The sequence below is a fragment of the Spironucleus salmonicida genome, chromosome 5 (assembly GCF_000497125.1).
Source record: "Spironucleus salmonicida strain ATCC 50377 chromosome 5, whole genome shotgun sequence".
NCBI lineage: Eukaryota > Fornicata > Diplomonadida > Hexamitidae > Spironucleus > Spironucleus salmonicida.
The window spans coordinates 51,509-72,412 of record NC_090600.1 but is presented as its reverse complement, the minus strand read 5'-3'; the positions used below and the strand labels follow the sequence as shown (position 1 = coordinate 72,412).

At 27.8% G+C, this 20,904-nt stretch overlaps 22 protein-coding genes across 22 annotated transcripts; 10 read left to right on the top strand and 12 right to left on the bottom strand. All coding sequences in view use genetic code 6, as the record gives it.

Annotated features, from left to right (window-relative positions):
- Nucleotides 1-145: 145 nt before the first annotated feature.
- Nucleotides 146-1,057, top strand: SS50377_24607 (uncharacterized protein; the record flags this gene model as incomplete). Its single annotated transcript, XM_067908448.1, has 1 exon — nt 146-1,057. One exon carries the CDS (start codon nt 146-148, stop codon nt 1,055-1,057), a length of 912 nt encoding a protein of 303 aa, XP_067763269.1.
- A 50-nt stretch (nt 1,058-1,107) lies between these two features.
- On the top strand, nt 1,108-1,461 carry SS50377_24606 (uncharacterized protein; the record flags this gene model as incomplete). The annotated part of the gene is made up of 1 exon (XM_067908447.1): nt 1,108-1,461. The coding sequence occupies one exon, from the start codon at nt 1,108-1,110 to the stop codon at nt 1,459-1,461; it is 354 nt and encodes a 117-aa protein (XP_067763268.1).
- Nucleotides 1,462-1,471: 10 nt separating this feature from the next.
- Nucleotides 1,472-2,002, bottom strand: SS50377_24605 (uncharacterized protein; the record flags this gene model as incomplete). The annotated part of the gene is made up of 1 exon (XM_067908446.1): nt 1,472-2,002. The coding sequence occupies one exon, from the start codon at nt 2,000-2,002 to the stop codon at nt 1,472-1,474; it is 531 nt and encodes a 176-aa protein (XP_067763267.1).
- Nucleotides 2,003-2,419: 417 nt separating this feature from the next.
- Nucleotides 2,420-3,004, bottom strand: SS50377_24604 (uncharacterized protein; the record flags this gene model as incomplete). The annotated part of the gene is made up of 1 exon (XM_067908445.1): nt 2,420-3,004. One exon carries the CDS (start codon nt 3,002-3,004, stop codon nt 2,420-2,422), a length of 585 nt encoding a protein of 194 aa, XP_067763266.1.
- Nucleotides 3,005-4,085: 1,081 nt separating this feature from the next.
- SS50377_24603 (Dual specificity protein phosphatase CDC14A) lies at nt 4,086-5,213 on the bottom strand (the record flags this gene model as incomplete). The annotated part of the gene is made up of 1 exon (XM_067908444.1): nt 4,086-5,213. The coding sequence occupies one exon, from the start codon at nt 5,211-5,213 to the stop codon at nt 4,086-4,088; it is 1,128 nt and encodes a 375-aa protein (XP_067763265.1).
- A 36-nt stretch (nt 5,214-5,249) lies between these two features.
- Nucleotides 5,250-5,678, bottom strand: SS50377_24602 (uncharacterized protein; the record flags this gene model as incomplete). The annotated part of the gene is made up of 1 exon (XM_067908443.1): nt 5,250-5,678. The coding sequence occupies one exon, from the start codon at nt 5,676-5,678 to the stop codon at nt 5,250-5,252; it is 429 nt and encodes a 142-aa protein (XP_067763264.1).
- A 39-nt stretch (nt 5,679-5,717) lies between these two features.
- On the bottom strand, nt 5,718-6,956 carry SS50377_24601 (uncharacterized protein; the record flags this gene model as incomplete). The annotated part of the gene is made up of 1 exon (XM_067908442.1): nt 5,718-6,956. One exon carries the CDS (start codon nt 6,954-6,956, stop codon nt 5,718-5,720), a length of 1,239 nt encoding a protein of 412 aa, XP_067763263.1.
- A 57-nt stretch (nt 6,957-7,013) lies between these two features.
- Nucleotides 7,014-8,000, top strand: SS50377_24600 (DHHC zinc finger and transmembrane domain-containing protein; the record flags this gene model as incomplete). The annotated part of the gene is made up of 1 exon (XM_067908441.1): nt 7,014-8,000. The coding sequence occupies one exon, from the start codon at nt 7,014-7,016 to the stop codon at nt 7,998-8,000; it is 987 nt and encodes a 328-aa protein (XP_067763262.1).
- A 22-nt stretch (nt 8,001-8,022) lies between these two features.
- On the top strand, nt 8,023-8,349 carry SS50377_24599 (uncharacterized protein; the record flags this gene model as incomplete). Its single annotated transcript, XM_067908440.1, has 1 exon — nt 8,023-8,349. One exon carries the CDS (start codon nt 8,023-8,025, stop codon nt 8,347-8,349), a length of 327 nt encoding a protein of 108 aa, XP_067763261.1.
- An 11-nt stretch (nt 8,350-8,360) lies between these two features.
- On the bottom strand, nt 8,361-9,440 carry SS50377_24598 (1,3-propanediol dehydrogenase; the record flags this gene model as incomplete). The annotated part of the gene is made up of 1 exon (XM_067908439.1): nt 8,361-9,440. One exon carries the CDS (start codon nt 9,438-9,440, stop codon nt 8,361-8,363), a length of 1,080 nt encoding a protein of 359 aa, XP_067763260.1.
- Nucleotides 9,441-9,509: 69 nt separating this feature from the next.
- Nucleotides 9,510-9,893, top strand: SS50377_24597 (Transmembrane domain-containing protein; the record flags this gene model as incomplete). The annotated part of the gene is made up of 1 exon (XM_067908438.1): nt 9,510-9,893. The coding sequence occupies one exon, from the start codon at nt 9,510-9,512 to the stop codon at nt 9,891-9,893; it is 384 nt and encodes a 127-aa protein (XP_067763259.1).
- A 6-nt stretch (nt 9,894-9,899) lies between these two features.
- Nucleotides 9,900-10,610, bottom strand: SS50377_24596 (uncharacterized protein; the record flags this gene model as incomplete). Its single annotated transcript, XM_067908437.1, has 1 exon — nt 9,900-10,610. The coding sequence occupies one exon, from the start codon at nt 10,608-10,610 to the stop codon at nt 9,900-9,902; it is 711 nt and encodes a 236-aa protein (XP_067763258.1).
- Nucleotides 10,611-11,199: 589 nt separating this feature from the next.
- On the bottom strand, nt 11,200-12,606 carry SS50377_24595 (Kinase, CMGC DYRK; the record flags this gene model as incomplete). Its single annotated transcript, XM_067908436.1, has 1 exon — nt 11,200-12,606. One exon carries the CDS (start codon nt 12,604-12,606, stop codon nt 11,200-11,202), a length of 1,407 nt encoding a protein of 468 aa, XP_067763257.1.
- Nucleotides 12,607-12,623: 17 nt separating this feature from the next.
- Nucleotides 12,624-12,869, top strand: SS50377_24594 (uncharacterized protein; the record flags this gene model as incomplete). The annotated part of the gene is made up of 1 exon (XM_067908435.1): nt 12,624-12,869. The coding sequence occupies one exon, from the start codon at nt 12,624-12,626 to the stop codon at nt 12,867-12,869; it is 246 nt and encodes an 81-aa protein (XP_067763256.1).
- A 16-nt stretch (nt 12,870-12,885) lies between these two features.
- Nucleotides 12,886-15,120, bottom strand: SS50377_24593 (uncharacterized protein; the record flags this gene model as incomplete). The annotated part of the gene is made up of 1 exon (XM_067908434.1): nt 12,886-15,120. The coding sequence occupies one exon, from the start codon at nt 15,118-15,120 to the stop codon at nt 12,886-12,888; it is 2,235 nt and encodes a 744-aa protein (XP_067763255.1).
- A 63-nt stretch (nt 15,121-15,183) lies between these two features.
- SS50377_24592 (uncharacterized protein) lies at nt 15,184-15,567 on the top strand (the record flags this gene model as incomplete). Its single annotated transcript, XM_067908433.1, has 1 exon — nt 15,184-15,567. The coding sequence occupies one exon, from the start codon at nt 15,184-15,186 to the stop codon at nt 15,565-15,567; it is 384 nt and encodes a 127-aa protein (XP_067763254.1).
- Nucleotides 15,568-15,592: 25 nt separating this feature from the next.
- On the bottom strand, nt 15,593-16,348 carry SS50377_24591 (SHIPPO 1-like protein; the record flags this gene model as incomplete). The annotated part of the gene is made up of 1 exon (XM_067908432.1): nt 15,593-16,348. One exon carries the CDS (start codon nt 16,346-16,348, stop codon nt 15,593-15,595), a length of 756 nt encoding a protein of 251 aa, XP_067763253.1.
- A 119-nt stretch (nt 16,349-16,467) lies between these two features.
- On the top strand, nt 16,468-17,820 carry SS50377_24590 (Touch receptor neuron Mec-17 family protein; the record flags this gene model as incomplete). Its single annotated transcript, XM_067908431.1, has 1 exon — nt 16,468-17,820. The coding sequence occupies one exon, from the start codon at nt 16,468-16,470 to the stop codon at nt 17,818-17,820; it is 1,353 nt and encodes a 450-aa protein (XP_067763252.1).
- A 76-nt stretch (nt 17,821-17,896) lies between these two features.
- SS50377_24589 (uncharacterized protein) lies at nt 17,897-18,601 on the top strand (the record flags this gene model as incomplete). The annotated part of the gene is made up of 1 exon (XM_067908430.1): nt 17,897-18,601. One exon carries the CDS (start codon nt 17,897-17,899, stop codon nt 18,599-18,601), a length of 705 nt encoding a protein of 234 aa, XP_067763251.1.
- A 20-nt stretch (nt 18,602-18,621) lies between these two features.
- SS50377_24588 (uncharacterized protein) lies at nt 18,622-18,852 on the bottom strand (the record flags this gene model as incomplete). The annotated part of the gene is made up of 1 exon (XM_067908429.1): nt 18,622-18,852. One exon carries the CDS (start codon nt 18,850-18,852, stop codon nt 18,622-18,624), a length of 231 nt encoding a protein of 76 aa, XP_067763250.1.
- Nucleotides 18,853-18,974: 122 nt separating this feature from the next.
- SS50377_24587 (uncharacterized protein) lies at nt 18,975-19,862 on the top strand (the record flags this gene model as incomplete). Its single annotated transcript, XM_067908428.1, has 1 exon — nt 18,975-19,862. The coding sequence occupies one exon, from the start codon at nt 18,975-18,977 to the stop codon at nt 19,860-19,862; it is 888 nt and encodes a 295-aa protein (XP_067763249.1).
- A 3-nt stretch (nt 19,863-19,865) lies between these two features.
- Nucleotides 19,866-20,864, bottom strand: SS50377_24586 (Protein farnesyltransferase subunit beta; the record flags this gene model as incomplete). Its single annotated transcript, XM_067908427.1, has 1 exon — nt 19,866-20,864. The coding sequence occupies one exon, from the start codon at nt 20,862-20,864 to the stop codon at nt 19,866-19,868; it is 999 nt and encodes a 332-aa protein (XP_067763248.1).
- Nucleotides 20,865-20,904: the final 40 nt, after the last annotated feature.

Below are 20,904 nucleotides of genomic sequence, written 5' to 3'. Positions count from 1 at the left end.
TTTGTAAACCCAAAATACTTGAACGTGTATATCTTTAATTTTATTTAAATAATCTATTACTATATATTAATAATTATAATTTGTATTTTTATTTTGTAAATAGCAATACCATATTAATATTTCATGAAAACGTTTCTCCGCAAATATGGGATGTGGGGCTACTTCAGTCGAAATAACACACTCAGATAAAAAACCTAGATAATTAAGCAGGAAATAATCAAAATTACTACCATAAGAGCCAATTTAATAACCTCCTGTGGAAACCCAAGCATCAGCTTAAATCTCACCAATGAGTTCATTTTCTGAAAATAATTTTGATGAGATTTTCGTTCAAAATATAGACCCACTAAACTGCTCTAAACCTTAAAAGATATTATAATCTATTAAGACACTTGAAAACTAATCGACTGATAAAGCCCAGTAAACTAACAACTTTTTTACAAAATCAACTATCCTTGATATTTCTTCAACATATTCCATAATTTAAACGGAATCATAGGCTAATATGCTAAGTGATGCTTTGTTAGCGCTGATTTATTCGTTTTCTCCAGAAACATCTAGTTCAAGAATTCTGTGTGCTATTTTTCCTTAGATTTAGCAGTAAACTATTTTTGAACTTTTGAAGCAGCTTTAACAATTTCGTAATGCATTTTTGTTTTGCTTCTTCGCTATAAATAAAGGAATTTAAAATATGAGGGCAGGAGATATTCGAATTAAAGAGTTAGTGGCTATGCTTCCAGGTGGGTAACAAGGACCTGAAAAAAATTTACTTGCTATCAACGAAGCACCTGAGTGGGTTTATGAAATATTGTGTAAAAAGCCGATTGCTAGAGTAGATATGAGTTCTAGTGGTATTTGTGTAGAATTAGAAGATAAAGACCAAATTTAGCTATTTTGGAATTTAATAGATATTCATGCTGCTAATAAAATCCCCTCAGAAAAAGTTTAAAAGATTATCTAGCAATTTACTGGACGAACTGTGGATTTTGGAAACGGATTTGTTATATTGAAAAGATTTAAAGAGATAATGCTAGAAATATTTTTTGTTAATGCGTGATTTTATTTTATTTAATATAGATTTAATTAATTCCGCTTTAATTTATTTTAATGCAGGATGTTGCATTTTTGAAAGACATGGTTTAAGCAGCGGGTGAAAGCAATAAAAAACTTGAAAAAGAAAACGAAGTGCTTAAATTTTAAGTTGAGAAGCTTTAAATTATGTTAGAAAGAGAACAAATTTAAAGAAAAGCAATCTAGAAATCTCATGAAGAGCTTTGGAGCCGTCATGAAAGGGAGATGCAATGTTATGCCGAAACAGTAGAACATCTTGTATCGCATTCTAATGCTCCTATCAATTCTAGCGTATAAAGGCCGGAAGTTTAAAAATCTTAAAATAATTACAAAACCTCAAGAGACTCAATAATGTAGGCTAATACTCTCCGCCTATTGACTCTGTAGTGAATTACAATCCTCACTGATCATGTTCTCCCTTGGGCATCGAAATAGGCTCCTAAATAGTTACTGCTGGGTAGAAAGCAACGAAGAAGTAGAAAATCAGAATTAAACCTGAGAATACTCCTGATGAAATCTCTGCAGTGGCAAACATGTTTGGCGCAGCTGATAATGGTTCTTTTATAAGCGAAGCTACAGTAATGAGTACATTGGCCTCAGCGCAAGCAGTATTCTTAGCATTACTAATATTAGAGCTATCTACTAAAACATAGCAATCAGTCTTTATTGAACTACTACACTACTGCATTCCAGCTACTTTGGAGATTTCAAAATTACCTAAAGCAGGTCTTAGATCAAATACATTAGGCGCCACAGCTGAAGTAAGAGTCAGCGAACTTTCAGATATAATTTTTGTATTAAGTTCGGCAATTGTACCCTGATAAGCTAAATATTATTTATTTGTTTAACTTGATGAGTTGCAGGCTATATAGTTTGGTCGACCAATAACAGCATGTTCACGATAAAAGGTAGCCAGAACGACAAGAAGCATTTCTTGAGATTAGATTGAGAAGAAAATAATTAATAATATTACTATATAATATCTACTTACTTTTACTGGTAAATTATTCGTTAAATAAAAAATCAAAACCAAATTTAGTATACTTATGATGCTTCAGTATCCAAAAACTATATCTCACTAGTCATTATTCATTTGAATGTACAATAGTGTCATCTAATACTAAAAAGTCTAAAATTTATAATGTAGGTATTGTATTAATTGAACTTGTTAGACCATTATTTTTAGTGAGTTCTCTTTCAATTTGTTATTAGTCATCTATTTTTTAATTGACAAATAAAGTTTATTTCTTATCTAAACAACTACCCATTTTTCTTATACTTTTATTCTATTATTTCAATATTATAATATAATCTTATAATACACTTTCCTAAATTGATCTACTAATATTCACTATTTTGAAATTTCAATATTGCAAATACCAACAACTTTTGCTAAGGAATCTAAATATACTGTACACTACTAAAAACATACGATTTACTCAATTACTTGCCCTAGTGCTACTATTTTTCGTAAATTTGGTGTGTAATGTGTTATCCATAACTAACTTAATAAACAGTTATTCATTTCAAGTTTCTCTATGTTTATAGGGAGTAAAAGCTAGTTAATATTAGAAATTAAAGTTGAATTGATTTTTAATGATTACAAGTTATTTAATTCTCTTAAATCGAATGACTTAATGTTATTATTTGACAAGTCTAGAGAAACCAGTGAGTTAGGAAGTAATATTTACTTTAAAGATAAAATGTTATTGTTGTTGATAATAAGCTATTGTAAATTACTAATTTTTGTAAAGTTGAAATTTTAAAGAAGATTATTAGATATTTCCAAAAAATGTACTTCTTATTCAAAATTAAGTTCAGAACCGGAAAAATTATTGTTTCTGAATATAATTTAATTAAAATTTCTAGTATTCTATAGAACAGAATTGGTAATCACGATATTTTCAATTTTCAGAAAATTTTTATTTGGCATTATTAAGATTTACTGAATCTAATATCATAAATAATATATACAATACGTAAATATTTAATTTATTTTTAGTCACATTCTATGAAAGCGTTACCATTCTTCTTAAACATTAGACACACAACCAGTGTGCCAATAAAGTAAAAGAATAAATCGTTTATAATAGATATACGATAAAATTTATATTAAGATAATAACTTATTACACAATAAAATCTTGTATACTGATAGTTTAATTGCGATTAAATAAAAATAGGTAATTTCTATTGAAACTAAGACTATTTTATTTAAGTTACCAAAGACTCCTCTATTTTTCTTTAAATTTGAAAAGCAACTATGTACTGTCCTTAGAGACGGCCGTTTTTTAATCCTAAATTCTAACAGAGAACTATATTCCATGCATTAGCCCCTGTTAGCTTACTATGAAAACATTTCAGAACTGCTACTTTTTGAGACAGCGCCGGATAGAATTCCCACCGCTGTTGAATATGGCTAAGAATTTTCTTCAGATAAAATAAATATTGATTAATTTCTAACAGATATTTCTGATGATTTTGATGTCATTAACTTAGTATATAAATTATAATAAAATAATCTTCCATTCAATGCTATACTCCTTACCTTTTCACTCTGTTTCGTGTTGAAAACAGATATTATTAGTTTGTTCGAACAATATGTTAAATCACCAAAATTCATTCACAATCCTTGCATATTTAATTATATTATATTCCTCATCAATTTTAATGTATATTCCTTAATTTGATTCATCCTATTTACAATATTACACATTTATTAATAATTTAATCTTAGATGTTGTTAACATTATAATTCAATTATAGGCTATTTTATTTTTTCTTATTAGCTGCTACTATTCAATTTTATGATTACTTCATACGTTCAATTTGTTTTTAGTTATTAAAAATTTATTTCTAATTTAGCACACTTTTATATTCATTTTTTCGCTTTAAACACATATTATTATCGATATTAGAGTATAATCCAATTAATTAACTACATCCCCAACCAAATCCTAATTAACTATCCAAAATTAAAACTTTCAAATCTTTCTCTCACTCTACCACATAAACTCACTTAATAATTGGAAGCCGGACCCCTTTGCTAAAACCCTTAACATGAAGTTGTCTAACAGGTGAATTGACGAACTCGCCCACCCTGTCGTTCACACGCATCGGACTGATTGCCTGCACCTTTTCGTGAGGTTTTAGGGCCTCTTTGACCATTTTTTCGCTCTGTTTAGCCTAGAAAGTATTCACAAAATCGGTGGTATCATGTAGACGGGGTTCATTTTTTATGAGCCAATATTGCTGTTTTTGGCTTATCGATCCAGGCCTGAAAATTCGTAAATATGCGATAGCCTCGGTGGCTTTGAACCTAAATATTCTAATCAAATAACAACATGCCAGTGTTGCTGCCCGACCGATTGACTTCTAAGAATGTATTCCGATGAATTTTTCATGCTGACAGATCGAAAAAAACTGCTTTACAACCATATCTGGTGGAGGCTAGTTATCTTCAAAAATGAGATCGAAATGGTGGATATTTGCGTTCATAAACTCGTTTCGGTTATATTATGAGGAGTTTAATCTGATTATGGCAGTTAAATTTTTCGACTCAAATAATGGAATATACGATTTTGGGTGGAACGGATGGTCATAATAGTTTGGATGTTTTATATCAATTGGGCCTGGAAAGACCAAAAGCCCATTAGGTATGATTTCGCTAACATTGCCGTTTTCGATTGATTGGTAAAACGCCTGGTATTGCCATTAGAATGTATTGAAGTTGATGAATTATAGGCCAACTGCTTTTTTAAGCGATGCGAGAATTTGCTGTAGAGTAGTTCCTGAGAAGTTAATTTCATATTTGTGAAAAATAGAGCAAATAGTGTTTATAGACTAGTTTTAGTGTAGCAACAGATATGTAGAAAGTAACAAAATTGAGTTCTAATAGAAACTAGGTTCTGGTGATGAGTAGAGTACCAATTTTTTGGTAGTAAATTATAGTTATTGGTCTAAAATTTAGAAAAATTGAAAAGATGAAGTTAATGGTAGGGGTCCGATTTCTTTATCTACAGGAATGTACGGTAGAAGTTAGTTGACTGTAAAAAAGTGATATTCATGAGAATCTTGAATTGGAGGTGACTTGATTAAGAAATAGATAGAATCTTTGATAACTTCAATAATTTAATTTTTCATTTTAAAAGAGTACGATTATATTAATATATATATTTATCACATTTCACTTTCAAAAAACTCAATAGGCGTTGAAAATATTTTATGATCAGGAATCTATTAAACAAGAGGTCTATGATTGTTATTTATATACTTTAAGTCTACTCCTAGTGTGTGCCTATCGGTACAGTCATATTATCCTCCTGTCCGTGTACTTTATAGTACTGCTTAGCATGTTGCATCGTATCTCTGTTGGTTGTACTAAGCTACTTATTAATCTCTTTGTTAAACTGGTATTTGATATAATGTTTTTAGTGTAAGTGTTTAGTTAATTTAACTTTGGTATACTGAATGTTAGCTTTTATCGTGATAACGTAATGTATTTTACCAATTAAACAATTAGTCTAACTTATTTTCATAGGCAAAACGTTATGCGCTATACAGATTTTTTTCCCTAAAAAGTGAAGTTTTAAACTTTCTACTATTCATTTTTAGGACATACAATAAAAGATATAATATAATAATACTTCAGTCAATTCCTCCTGTTCTCGCTATAACTTACATTAATTTATTCTCTATCTCTCTCATCCTAAGGGTTATAGCTTTAACAAGCTTGATTTATCCGACTTCTAAACAACCATCTTCAAAAACTGTGTCTAGATTACTTTCATATTCTTATCGCCGAGACATATTATATTCCTTTTATAATCCTGAATTAACAACAAAATCATTGCAAAAATTAATTTTTCTCGTTAAATCATCTTCAAGATCACCCATTTCATCAATAAGTGAGTTAGTTTTGCAGACTACCTCTGCAACTTCAGCCTCTCTAGACTACACTTCTAATCCAATTTAATCTATTAAGTCCGATCTTAAGATATTTACTTTTTTAACTAATAGCTCATGTAATTCTAAGTTAGTGTTATATTTCTCAAACAATTCTAGTGAATGTTACTGAAGCTCTTAAATATTTGATTGGTGTGAAGTATTTGTTGTCTCCGTAATTTAAGCTTTAACGTTAAGAACATCAATTAATTCTGAACTTTTACTTATAGAAAAGTTTAATTATGCTTTGTCATATTCACCCTTTTAAATTTAAGATTCGCAATCCATCACACGTTATGTTAAACCCACAAAAAAATTCTACTCAAAATTCAACATTTTTTCATCCATACAATCAAACATTTTTTATATTTTTTCTGAGTTTTCATACATTCTTTTCTATACTTTAACAAAATCCTGCGAATAAATAGTCTACTAAGTATAAAATTGACCAATCTGAGTTTAAAACATATCACCAATTTCTTTAGCATTATTTTGAGAAGTTAATAATGTATCCTTGGTGGAATCTATCTCTCTTTATCTCTCTATCAACACTGATTCTAATTCCTTTCTAGATTCTATGGATAATTATTACTATAGTGCGTACTTCTAGTCTGATGATTACTGAATTTCTTTAACTTTTTAATTATAAACATCATCGTTTAATGCAATTTATTCTTAACACTTCTCAAGCTGCAATTGTAAATACCCTATTTATTATGTGGTTTAAAACTCTGTTTTTTATGCAAAAGAAAATGCTTCTTATGCTTAATTATCAAGGTGGTTTATCTTGTCGGAAGTTACCTTTAACTCTAAAATAGAATGCTATGTTTATTAAATAAATGTCTACATTGTTTAAAAGTTTGCAGCAACAGTTCTTGCGAATCTCAATATATGGGCAGGTGATAACTCCCATTCTTCTGAAATATTTAGTTACTCCAACATTTTAATAAATAATATTTTAATATATTATTTAGATATCCTTATTTTTCTTTCCGATAAATGTTAGCTTACAGTATTGGCATATTTTTATTGACTATTTTATTCTTATAGTTTACAACTAAATATTTTTAATCTTATAAACTTGGTGCAATGATATAATTTTTTATTTCAACCACATTTTACCTTACTTAGTATGAACTATGTAAATAACATTATGTTTTAATTGAAGGCTCTATATTAGAAAGAGTTTAAATTTACTTTGAGTAAGAGAATATCCAATAGTTTACTGTTAGTTATGATTCTTCTAAGTTTAAGTATTTCTTTTTAGTAACAGCATGCATTCAGATTTTATACTTTTTCACCAGACCTAATTTTGCGATAAAAATAGATTAACCATCTTCAAATTTAGGAATTTAGTAGTATTGTCAGACTTGTGAAACAAAATCTGATAAAATTACTCACTCAGACTTATATAACAAATGTATTTAAGGATTTAATACCACGTATTTAGGTAATGATGTTGGTTATGCTAATACTTTTATCTACTTTTTATTGTTATTATCGAAGTTACTTACACTGCTAGCTGCTTTTGAAATTTCTACATAAGCAGGTCGCCAAATTAACTTATAAATTGCCGAGATAACTGGGGAAAAATCATTTTTGTTCATGGTTTCAATTACGTGGGATCAGATAAACATGTGGGCAAATTTTGGTTATTTCTGTTTCCTGTGTATGCCTACATTAATAAAAATATGCTCTGAAGTTGTTTTTATTTATTTGAATACAACTGATACAGAAAATTAAATGATTTTTGGTAATGTATCTAAAATAAAGGAGGGAGAATTAACAGTAGGAAAGTTAGATAATACTATTCAACTTTTTGTTGGTTCATTTACTGGAATTTAAGAAATAGAAGGTAAGTCAGTCGAAATGTTAGAAAGTAAAGTTGGAGTTACTTTATATAAAAAGGCAGTATATCAACATAAAGGATTTTTATAGTTTTTTAATATTTTTAGAAAACTAAGATTTAATATCAGATATTAATGATTTTAATATATGTTCCACTTTAATGATTAATGTGGAAGAAGTTTATTCAGACTCCTCTGATTTTTGGAATGATTTACCAAGCGAAATGCTTAAATCACATCATTTAAAAGATGACTCATCAATCGTACGTACCTCAGCTCGATAAAGAACCACTAGTATGTATGTTAAAAATATAAATTAGGACCCAATTCGACCATAAACATTTCCGTAAGTGAGGCTTCGTATACTTCTCCACGAGATCGAAATCAAGAAACTGATTAAAAAGATAGATACATTAACCAACAAATTTAATAGATTCAGGACTGAACCAGATGACATCCCTTAAATTGACGTTTGGTTTTATTAGTGAAATATGAATTTTCATTAACTTTGCTTAAAAATCTCAATGATATCGTTCTTAGAAATCTCTCCATCATGGAAAATCAGCTTGTTGTTCTCAATCATATAGCTAGCAATCCACTCTATATCAGTTTCCTTGACTTAAACTTTTTTATCGCCCAAATATTTTAATATTATATCTTTAAAGTCCGTTTCATTATCCGCGAAACTTGTAAAAATCTAATCTACAATTTCTGGAAGCTAAATTTGCTTCAATTTCAAGTATGCGTACTCGAACTGTGCAACTGCTAACCCATGGCTAAGTCCATATCTAATTGTTATCGCATAGCTCATTTCATGTGGAATTGTGCATGGAGACATATCAATGGCGATCCCTCCTAAAATTGCAGCTTTGATCATCAAATTAAAGTATTTTGTTGATCTAAATTCTTCACCACGTGCTTCTTTCAGTAATTGCAGAGCATTTAAGCTAACGCTTAGTTGATTTTCACTTCTTTTATTACTTACTGAACTTTCACAAGCGTGAGTTAAAACGTCCATATACATACTAATACATTGTTCTTCTGGGATGGTTTTTTACCAGTTTGAATCGAAAAAGCAGATATCAAGCCAAGTCTTATTAGGGATTCCATGTTTGGTTTATAACTTTATGTCAGTGAGCCTGCAGTATGGCGTTACTTCTGAGCCAGTTCCGGACGCTGTGCAGGCACCTATAATTTTAATTGGAGTAACGTCAGATTTAACAAAAATTTAAGCACCTCTTAAGCCAAAAGCTATAGCTTTAGAAGCATCTAAAACAGATCCTGCACCTATTGCTAAAATAAAATCGATATTTTTGAATTTATAACACTCTACACATCTTTCAACAGTATTAATTGTTGGATTAGGTTCAATTTCATTAAAAATCGAATATGTAATCGATGAACTTTATAATATAGGTATAAAACTGTCTAGTGCTCCAGAAACTTTAGCAGAGCTTTTTCCAGTTAAAATTAAACATGTTTTCCCATAATTTTTTATGATATCTTTGATAGTATCTTGTCGCTCATCAATAAAAATTTTTGTTTTCTGCTGGTACGCGCTAATGTCAAATGAGGGCATTAAAATGAAATGGTATATTATGATATAAATATTATATAATGATTTATATATGCATTAGCAACAATAATAATGAATTTAAAGGTTAATGTTAATATGCCATAGCTTGAAGACGGTCAGCTTTATATGGAAGCTTATTTCAATAAAATAGGTGAATTTTTTAAAGATTTATTTAAACTAAAATTCATTAACCTAGCGTCAAAAGTATTTATGCTTATATGCGTAGGTCTACTTTTTACTATTTCATTTTCCCTTTATGAAATCTCAACGTATGTATATTTTCCGTTTAATTATATTCTAAAACTTACTGCATCTACTTGGATTATTGTGCTATGCTTTTTGGGAGTAATTATTTTACTGGAAGTCATGGCTGAATATCTTGATATTAAATTTAATTCAGGATCGATCGTATAAACTATTTTAGGAAAAGGTATGTATCCACCACATCTTGAATGAGGTTTTTCAATCATTATCCATCTAAAAGTTATCACTTTCACTATATTCCTAGCTGTTTATTCTTTCATATATTTCAGGATGCTTGTCTAAAATTTTAAAAAATAAACTTTAAGATTGTGATGTTGTTAATTAAGATTGTTATTACTACTATTATGAATATTATCTGGTAAGTGTTCCAATTAATAATTTTTCTCTGGTTCTGCTAGCAATCAATGACTCTGTGAAACTCTTTTCTGCATCCGAGTCATGAGAAATTATTGATGTAAATGAAGTTAAGTCATAAATCCCTATGTTATCAATCATGGAGATATCAATATCTTAGTTGGGTACCAACTATGAAGATCCTGCTGCGCAAGTAACTATCTAATTTAATAAACCATTTGTAAGTGCTTAAATTTCTAAATCAGTTAATGATAGATCATATGTTGCACTAAAAACGGTTCTATCTAAATCTTAAATCTGTTTATTGATTTATCTACTTACAACTATCTATCGCTTCCTAATAAATTATTAGGAAATGCAATTTCCCATTTTACAGATTAGTATATAATAATTATATATTTATTTATATACATATTATTCTTTCTAGATAATTCTTAAACGTACATTAAAAAATAAATATGGTAAATTAAACTGTAAATTTATCAAAGGAGATAAGAATAATTTATAATACTAGATTATAGTATACTATTATATTTATTATTTTTGTTCAAACATTTGATTGAATAATATCTCTACATAATTAAATATAAACTTTATAATAATAATACTAATATTTAATAATCTAAATTTGTTTTAACTTATTGTTTATTTTCAGTAGTATTATCTCATACTTCATCGTTTAATTAATTAGTTTTTACTAAATACAAAAACAAACTTATGTATCATCTGTTAAGTTTTAAATATTTTAAACTATAGCAGATGGATCAATTTTTATTGTTATCAGATAAATAATTCATATAATTAAATATTCACGTAAACAACAATTATATGTGGTGTTGAATCTTTGTAACTAGATTATTATTAATCATTATATGTGATATTCATCAGTTTCAGTAATATTTTATTATTAAGCATTTAAATTCTATGTAAATAGTTTCAATAAAATTTAATCATCTTAAACATCCTCTAGTTAGTGAAAATCTGAAACTACTATTCGTATATCTTTCAATTTCTCTTAGATTTCCTCATCAATAGTTAATTACTTTTATTGATTAACGTAAATTTTATCCATTAGGTTTTTCAGACTCTCACTCAAATCGGTATTGTATTCCATTTTTAATAAAGGAGTGGAAATTTTCACATATCATTTTAATTATTTAGTAAGAAGAGCTGGTAGCTCCAAATTATTAGTAAAGAACTCATGAACCAATAGTTACTCTGGTGTAGATCTTTTAATAGGATCCAAAACTAACATTTTTTTAATTAAGTCAACAAATTATGAACCTCCATTTCCAATAATTTATGAAAAGTTTGACTTTCCAACCTTATGGTTAGTTCTAAGTAAAATACGGCTATTACCTGCACTCCAGAAAAAGTCTGTCCTACGTGGAGAAAGTGCCAATGTTTTACTATCGGGAATTCCCAGAAATTCGCATATTTTACCTAATTAATCATTTTCATCTTCACCAGGAAATATTGGCTGGCCAGTTAAAAGTTCGCAAAGAACGCATCCCAATGACCACACATCAATTGGGGTAGAATATGGTAATCCAAGAATAACTTCTGGAGCCCTATAATATCTAGACTATATATAAGTATAAATTGTTTAGCCAACAAACGCACCTGATCCCCAATCTATTATTTAAATGTCACCATTTTTTGAAATTAATATATTCTCTGGTTTTATATCTGCATGAATAATGCCTAGTTCATTAGAAAATTTAATACATTTCAATGATTACTGAGCAAATTTCTTTATCTATGATATATGAAGACCTTACAAATTGTTTTTACATAACAATGCATATAAATCACATTCTAATATTTCAGTAACAAAATAAATATGACTTCTAAATTCTCCTTTATTTTTTATTCGGATACAATAATTTTCATTATTTGGGTCATTATCTTTTAGCGTTTGAAGCAGCTTAAGCTCTACTAAACCTTATTTTCGAAACCTTTTTCTATTTTTCAACATTTTTAAAGCAACAATACTTTTATCTAAATGATCAATTGCTCTAAAGACCTTTCCAAAACTACCTTACCCTAATAATTACAACAACTCATACCTATAGGATACATGATCTTTTAAAACAGGTTTAACATCACCTTCAGAATCATCATAACCATAATTTGTCTTAGTCATATTATAATTTTTCTATGCATTTTATCCAAAATAATATATTTTTTCAAAACCAACTATTTCCTCTTATTCAAGCTTTGTTAGTTTATCAGGATGTTTAAGCAAAATAAAGTTTGGATGTGTCTCATTAAGTTTTGGAATAGTATTGAAAAATTATGGTGCAGCTGATGCAGAAGTAAGATGAGATGGCTTTGAAGGATTTCGTAACGGACGTTAGTGCCTAAATCTAGTTATAGGATGTTCTTATTATGGAGGCATAATTTAAGTTATTGTTATGTGTTCTACCGGCTTTTCAACTGGTTAGTATGTTCTATGTCTAAATGCCATAATTGCAAAAAACTATAACAGATATATACATATATAACCCTGTTATTATTTTACACTATTTTATATTTTATATAATATCATAATACAATAATTTCAAAATGGGTTGTGGAGGGGTATAGCATTATGATGGTTTAACTATTTAAAAAGTTTAAGTAAAGTAAGTTAAGATATAAGACAATAAATTAATCATACTTGATATACCTAATAGTTTATCCAGTATAAATTAAATAAAAAGAATAGATAACAGTGTTTCTTATCCTGTTAAATTTAACCGTAATACTTTAATTGTTGAAGATATTTAGGATTTCATAAACGGAGACTTAATTTAGTTTGTAACATAGTGAAAAAATTATCATTTAATCATAAAGGAATATCTAAATCAAAATAATCGTCAGGATCTTCGATAGGAGTTTACTATCTTGGAATCTATGGAGGTTTCTTGATAATTTGTTAATTTAACTCTATGTCATCATCTAACTCTATCATTAAACTATCTTAAAATTATTGACCCATATTTTAACTAATTTATTCTTTTTTACTGTCAACTAATTATTTTACTGCAGCAAATGGATTAGAAGGTGTTTTTTGTTTAGATATATTTTCACCAATAATTGATTTATCATCAAAATCATCTTCTATTGTTGAAGTAGATAATTTTCTTTTAACATCTTCTACTCTATCAGTAATTTCTTGTTTAACAAAATTTCTAAAGGATTGCTGTTTAGATAATGAACCCTCTTCATCTACAAAAGAACTTGACTTCTATGCTAGTTTCTAAATAGGTTATTTTAAAGATTTATCATTACCAGATATTGATTAAGTTAGTTTAGAGTTATCCATAGTTGAAAGCATTTTAACAGAAGTAATATCAGGAACTTATAATAAATTATCTGGATTTACCACTATTTCAATTTCACGTTATTTTTACTTTGGTATTTTTTTATATGTAGGGCGTTTTTTACTTAATTTCTATTATGTTCTCAATTCGTCAGTTCCTATAGGAGAAATTACATCAGAATCTTCTTTGCCTTCATAAGATTAAGAGTAACTCTACTATTCTCTTTCTTACATCTGTTTCTATAGTTATAATATTTTTAATTATAATATTTAGTTTTCAATCTCTTTCTCCTTATATTACTGATTATCTTGCTAAAAGCTAGACACATGAGATATTTACTGTTTATTTTACGGCTAATTAAATTAATTCTGCTATTACGAATACTGCTAATAATTATATGCAGCATGTGGTTGTGGGATAAATAATTATTGCTGCTGCTATATATATTATTATTGTTATTAATACAATTATTATTATAATTACATATTCTAATTAGTGTATGCTTATTTTTCTTCAACTTCCTTTTTCAACGCATCTTATTAGTTAATATCATGTTCTTTTAACATCTGTTATTTAATATCTCTAATTATTTGTTGTTTGTCTATTTCTGGTTGCTTAATCTCAGGATCAACTAGACCCAAACCATATTTTTTGAGAATCTATTAAGCCAATTAATCTACTCCTTCATCTCGCCTAACTTGAACAGTTTAACATTCTAAGTCTTAAACTCTACTTAGCAATCCTTCTACAGTCTACTAATTTGCCATCTCCTTATAATCAGATATCTCTCGTTCTTTTTAAATGACTGATGCAACATGAGCAGCTTCTGAGGTCTTTGTTTACTTCTGATAAGCTTCTTCGAGTTATAAAACTCCAGTTAAAAATTATTGGGAAAGCTCTTGAACGTACAATGGCGCCGGCTTAGAAGGTTAATAAAATGGGTTTTGGGAAATTGAGTCCCGATCACTATTGTTCTTAATAACTTGGTAATATGTATTCTACGCTACTCTATTATCTTCGTTTTTCGGGTTCATATTGTAATAATTTTACTAGTTTGGAGGATTATGCTATATTTAATTCGAATAAGCAAAATTTTGATATTATTAATTCGATAATTATTAATTAGTACCATGAAATAATTTTTATGGTTATTGTGGAGGTTACGAATACAGCATCTATTATTACTAATTTACCATTTACTATTAATTCGCTCGTTACTACTATAAATCGTCCATTAACTACTGTTATTCATTATATATATTAGTATCTGCTTATCTACCAACATTTTCCCGCATTTGCGCTACCTCCCCTACTAAATCTTGTTCAATATCTTTCAATTATTTCTCAGCTCTATCTTATTCTCTATTTTCTGAAATAATTTATCCAACTTTATCTTAAATTCTAGGGTCATACATATCACTGATTTGTTTATTAACATCAATTTCGCGTTTTATTTTGTCCATCTAAATTTATTATTATTATGCAAACTATTTTGCTTCATTTAAATATCTCTAAGAAATATCGTCTATTTAGTCTAGCTAATCTTATTAAACAGGTTATAACTAGTGGATCGGAATAAAATCTTCATATATTGGCAGTTTTGGAATCGTGAAATTATTTTTATCAGAATATGAAGGAGTATGGTAATAATTTTCAGGCTCAAATTGATTTTGCATTGTAAATCGATTTGAGTAGAATCCATTTGCAACGTAATATTATTTTTTCTTACCTGTAGACTTTAGTATTATTTATGGCATTATTAGGAAAATTTTTGAAAATATGATAATTTAAATAAAATAATATTAGAATAGTTTTATAAAATGGAAGTAATATATGGTGTTGGCCCAGTTCTATTACTACTATATTTTATCACACCAAATAGAAAGACAGTGTTTAAAGAATTTATTGCAAAGTAGGAAGGTAAAATATAATTGAGAAAGCATTAGATTCTATTTGTTAATAATAAGCTAGCTAAAAATAGAAGTTATGTGAAGGATGATTATGTTAAAATTATTAATGTTTCAAATGTAAATATTAAACTGAAGAAAATTTATTTTTTACTAGCTTTTGTACTACTATTTGCATCTTTTTGTCATTACTTGTTTTTGAGAAATTAGAGAAAATTGAGACATATTTAAAATAACGAAGATACAAAAGTTGAATATAATTATTACTAATCTGTCGGGATAGAACGATTTCAGTGATAAAATATGATAATATAATGTATAATCAGAATGTATGGCCTTTATTTCTAGATCCGAATGTAAATCCGGTTCCCCCTGTTTTCTTTTTATTAAAGTTGAAACCTTTCTATATATCATATTTTCCTGGACCAACTAGTTAAGACTATGTAGTTTTTGGTACTAATCCAGCCCTAGGAAAACTAGGATTTGAATTTTTAAAAGATGATTCAAACTTAGGTGTGTATTATCCTGGTCCTGGACCACCTGATATTCCTAACCTAAATATATTTTAAAATGAATCGTGCCTACCCGATATGGAGGAACCTCTAAGTGGTTAGCTCTGAGTTAACGTATATTAATTTGGGCCTGGATTTGCATTGTCTTTTGCTATTTTGTGTCTAAATGACATACTTTACCCTTAACTATGTATAATTGATCGAGAATATTCATATTACCCAGGTCCTGGAGTTATAGACGTATTTCTTCTAAATCTATCTTATTTATTCATTTATCCTCCTGGAATGTGTTCTAATGCACTGATAGATTTCCTTGTGTTGTAATCTCCTGGGCCAACTGTTCTTTAAATTTATTTATCAGAATATTTCCCTTTAATGGTGAATGCTGGAGCCTATTCATACACTAATTTACTACCAGATCGTATATTATATGAACCTACCCCAGGAGTGAATGAACCTTCAACGCAATCATCCAACACTGTACGTGAACATAATAATGAAGAACTGTGATATTAATTTGATTATTAATCATGTTAACAATTTGATAGGACAAGTGATTGCTACATTAAAAAAACTCAATTTACTAATTATGCCTATTATATTTTGTTCTCAACAAATAAAAATATAAGGTTATATAATACTATATATAAATATAATTTATTATTTTTGCCTCTTTTTCTCTAAAATGTAAGTTCCAGAATCATTTTTATAACATTCTTCCCTGTACATATTTCGAGTAGCACATGACACTTATGATACATTTACTACTCCGTAGAAGCTGGAAATAAAATAGTTACTGAGTAAAATAGGCTAACTTTCTCAAACATCATAAAATCATCCTAAAAATTTATATGATATTGCTTTTTTATAAAGGAACCATGAATACTTAATATTAGCATCTAATTCACTTATAATAGGATTTCTTAAGTTTGGGTTCAAGAAGTTATTTTAATATGGTAAAAATGCATAAGTACACGAAATGATCACACCGTGTCTATTAGATGTCTTTGTTATCGAAGAAAATAGAAAAAAGTCATATTTTAAATATTTAATATAGGGTTTAGAGATGGCTACAGGTTTTAAATTTAACGCTTTTGCAATAGATGACCCACCAAAACAATTTATTCAATCAATTAACTGGAAGACTACTGATTAATCTAGTAAATTCTTACAATAAATCGATGCAATAGAATCTTTAGGGAAAGCCTATAAGGATATGAAACGTAATGCAAAGCTAAGAAAATGTGAACTTATTGATCTTAGTGAACCTGGCGCATTTATTTGCTAAACACTTAAATAATTCTTAGATAGTAAACTTCAAGTGAAGTATGACCCATTTATAGCAATTGATATCAGTAATAATAATGACAACTAGGTATATGATTAGTCAAATTTATAAAATTCTCCAAATTAGTAATCAGATGTAAGCGGATAAATATCATAGTAGTAATCTATGCTTTAGTCTATTACAAAACCAGAATAAATAGATTAAGCTGAGTATAATGAATTTTTAATATTTAGAGAGTAGAAATTGCGAGATAAAATGTAATACTACGAGTCCAACGAAAAATAACGAAATGTACCTGCTAGAAGAATTGATGAAGAAAAAATGGGTAGATAACAACGTGATATAGTTTCTTAACCAAACAGAATCAGATAATAAGCTGAAGAATTCGAAAATTTTACGCCTGATGTCAAGTAGGTAGAAGATGTTGATTTATTACGTATTAAAAACTAGTAATATACACCCTTTTAGGCAACCTAGAAATAAAATCCTATGAGACAACCGTGGGGTTAATAAATGTAAATTAAAGATCAATTAAAAATTTTACAACAAGATTATGCTCCCGTTTATTAAAACACTCATCACACACATAGTCACCAAATAGGCTATTAAGGCAACGATGATGATACTTATTAAAGGAAAAATGAATATGTTACAATGGACATGGTCTAAACAAATACATTCCCACGCAGAGTTCCATTTGATTGTAAGTCACATTAAACTCAAAGAAAAGCATCAGGAAGAATGTGGTGAGTTTATAGTTTCAAATTTATATTTTATCTTATTTTTATTACTATTTTTATTTCCTATTATACTAAAATCTTAAAAAATGGAAATAACTTATACTGATAAATTATTAAAATATAATAATTTAACCTTATTTCAATTTAATTTACAGTTAATAAATTAAACTTAGGTATTCTTGCTATTTTATTAGATTTTAAGAAATAGAGAAAATGTTATATTCCTTAGTATTTGCGACAAACTATAGTATGCAAATAGAACTCTTGTAAAGTTAAGATTTCTCAATAATAAAAATGAAAAAAAGTAAAAGTTTATAGATAGAATCAACTATATAATGTATATATTATATAATTTACTATATGATTAAATTAAAAATTTATTCACTTTATTATAAAAACTGAAATAAGCATTTAAGGTATATCAAAATATATATACTATTTGCTACAAGAATATAGAGTAATAAAAAATTGGTAATTACATGATAATTTATATTATTTTAGTATAAATTAGCTCATATTTATATTGTTTAAAGGAAATATAAGGTTAAATTATTCGTACATTTTATAGTAATTTATAAAATATATAATATTTTGACCTTACCGTTAAAATATTTTAATTTGCTGAATTTAGATGTATTTAAAATAATAGTTAGCAGTGCTATAAATTTATATCAATTTGGAAAAAATTAAATACATGCAGAACAATTAATATTATATACGTATATATTATGTTGATATATTTTTGCAATCATGTTGATATTATAAGAGTATAAACATTTTATACTCTATGATGATTATATTAAAACAATTATCACTCGACTGTATATGCTGGAGTAAAATTAAAATTTTCTTAATTTATGACTTGTTGTATATTAACAAAACTGTAGTCAAAATTAAGAAATTATTTTTACTCTAGAGATTATAAGAAGTCAGAACTATCAGCATACTAATATTTGATGGCTTAGTTATTGAGGCAGACAGTATTTTGAGATAATTACCCAAATAATTCGGCTTCTAAATCTAGATTATAATCATTAGGCATTTTCTGAATGATCTTATTAGGGAGTAAACGTATATTATAATATTATATAGTTAATAGTAAAAATATTTTATAACTATAAATATATAATATTATACAAAGAAATACTATATATTTTTTAATAAATGAATAGGTACTATGCATCAAGTGTATATAATGATATGGTTTATATAGGTACTTTTAATATTACAAATTAAAACTTTATTTAGGTATATAGGATAAATTTAATTACATCTTCTCTTAAATTGATTTAATAAGTAAAAATTAATTTACCGGTTATTTAAATTAGAGCTTTTAATAATTTTGTGTTTATATCTACAGATTGTATCAAATTATATGATAATAAACTAGTTCTAATTAAAGAGTATTTTTCTGATAACTTATTTCCTATTTTAGATTTCTCTGTTGTATTTACTAATACAAACTATTATGAACTATGTGCTTTATCTCACGGATAAATTTTAATTGCTAATGAATCACATCAATCATACTTAAAAGTTATAAGGTAGAATTGGTGTGCATTCCATCCTTTTTCTATTAGTAATTCTAGTAAATATTATCTTTTATTTTATACCACTGAATAGGATGTATAATTAATATTTCTTAATGAGTTTGGATAAAATTTTAAAACTGATAAGATCTAGTTATAGGGTAGGTTTATTTAATTGGAAAGAGTTGAAAAAATTCGAATAGACGAAGCATATTGTTTATATTGCTTAACTTCGGAAGGGTTGTTTTATTTAGAAATCAAAGTAATACGTAATTTGCCTTAAGTGGAAATAATAAATATGAATTTTCCTATTATTAATCAACTAAATGGCTTCGTACCTACGGCGGATGCCTTCCTATGTATTACAGATAGCAATTTTTATGAAGTCATTGATGATGAGGTTTTAATTATACAAAAATAGGTAGAAGTAAATCATGTATTAAATTCACTTTAATATGTCAGTAACCATATTATTTTGATTGGTGACGATTTTTTAAAATTAAAAAAAGTAAACTTATAATGAAAATCATTCGCATACTTCTTTATAAACAGGTAATGCGGGATCTATCGAACAAACACCGTTTAATAAGCACCATCCTGTTAATACATAACAATTGTGAAATCGGTCAGATGAAATACCTGGTTTATCACGAAATCCACCAGTTTCAAAATCCTAATTACAGCACTTCACCCAAATATTAAATAACTCCATATTAACTAAACTTTACTTCTTTAATATACATAAACTCGCCCCAACCCAAAAGTTATAGCATCCATCCTCATGTTTATTTGTGCGTCCATTAAAACCCCCAGTAATTTATTATCTAAAAACCAAGAATTTAAGTAACCTTCTCTCTTCTTATCTAGTAAATTCATTAAAATATCCTAGTCTTTTCAATATTTCAAGACCAGTAAGTGCACAATAAGTAAATGAGGCGTGCGCTTCTCCAAAGTCTTCTTAGCCTGCAAAACCAAAGTTTTAAAGCTTTTTCTTTAAGAAAATTACTGTTAAACCTAAGAAATCAGAGAATTCTTCTTAAATATTATTCAGATAGATGATCGTTAAAACAGCATATGTAGTCCTGGTATCAGTTTCGCCTGTTTCAGACGCTCCAAAGCCTCCAGATTTACGCTTTAACGTATGAACAAATTTCACTATTTAATTTGTTTATTCATTAGTGAGTTATAAATTCATAGCATATCTTAGAAGGGAGGCTCCGTAGACGCAAATTGCATGAGGTTCTTGGCCTGGAAAAAAAACTGAAAGAGAATCTGCTAAAATGTGTACAAAATTGAATTTAATATCTGTTTTAAGTAATTTTTAAAGAATAAGGATTGGTGAAACTGCCCAATATAGCTACGAAACACGTGTTCCTTCTTCCTTTCTATGTAAAAGTTATAAAGATGTTATAAGGAATTATAAAGCACCTGTAAAGTCCATTTCAGCATCTTTAAAAATATTGAGTGCATTTTATACTTCTTCAAATACCTCTAATTATTCTTTCTCAGTTTCAGTTAAGTTCATTTTAATTGATTTAAAGAGGAGTAATTTTATAATATTATAA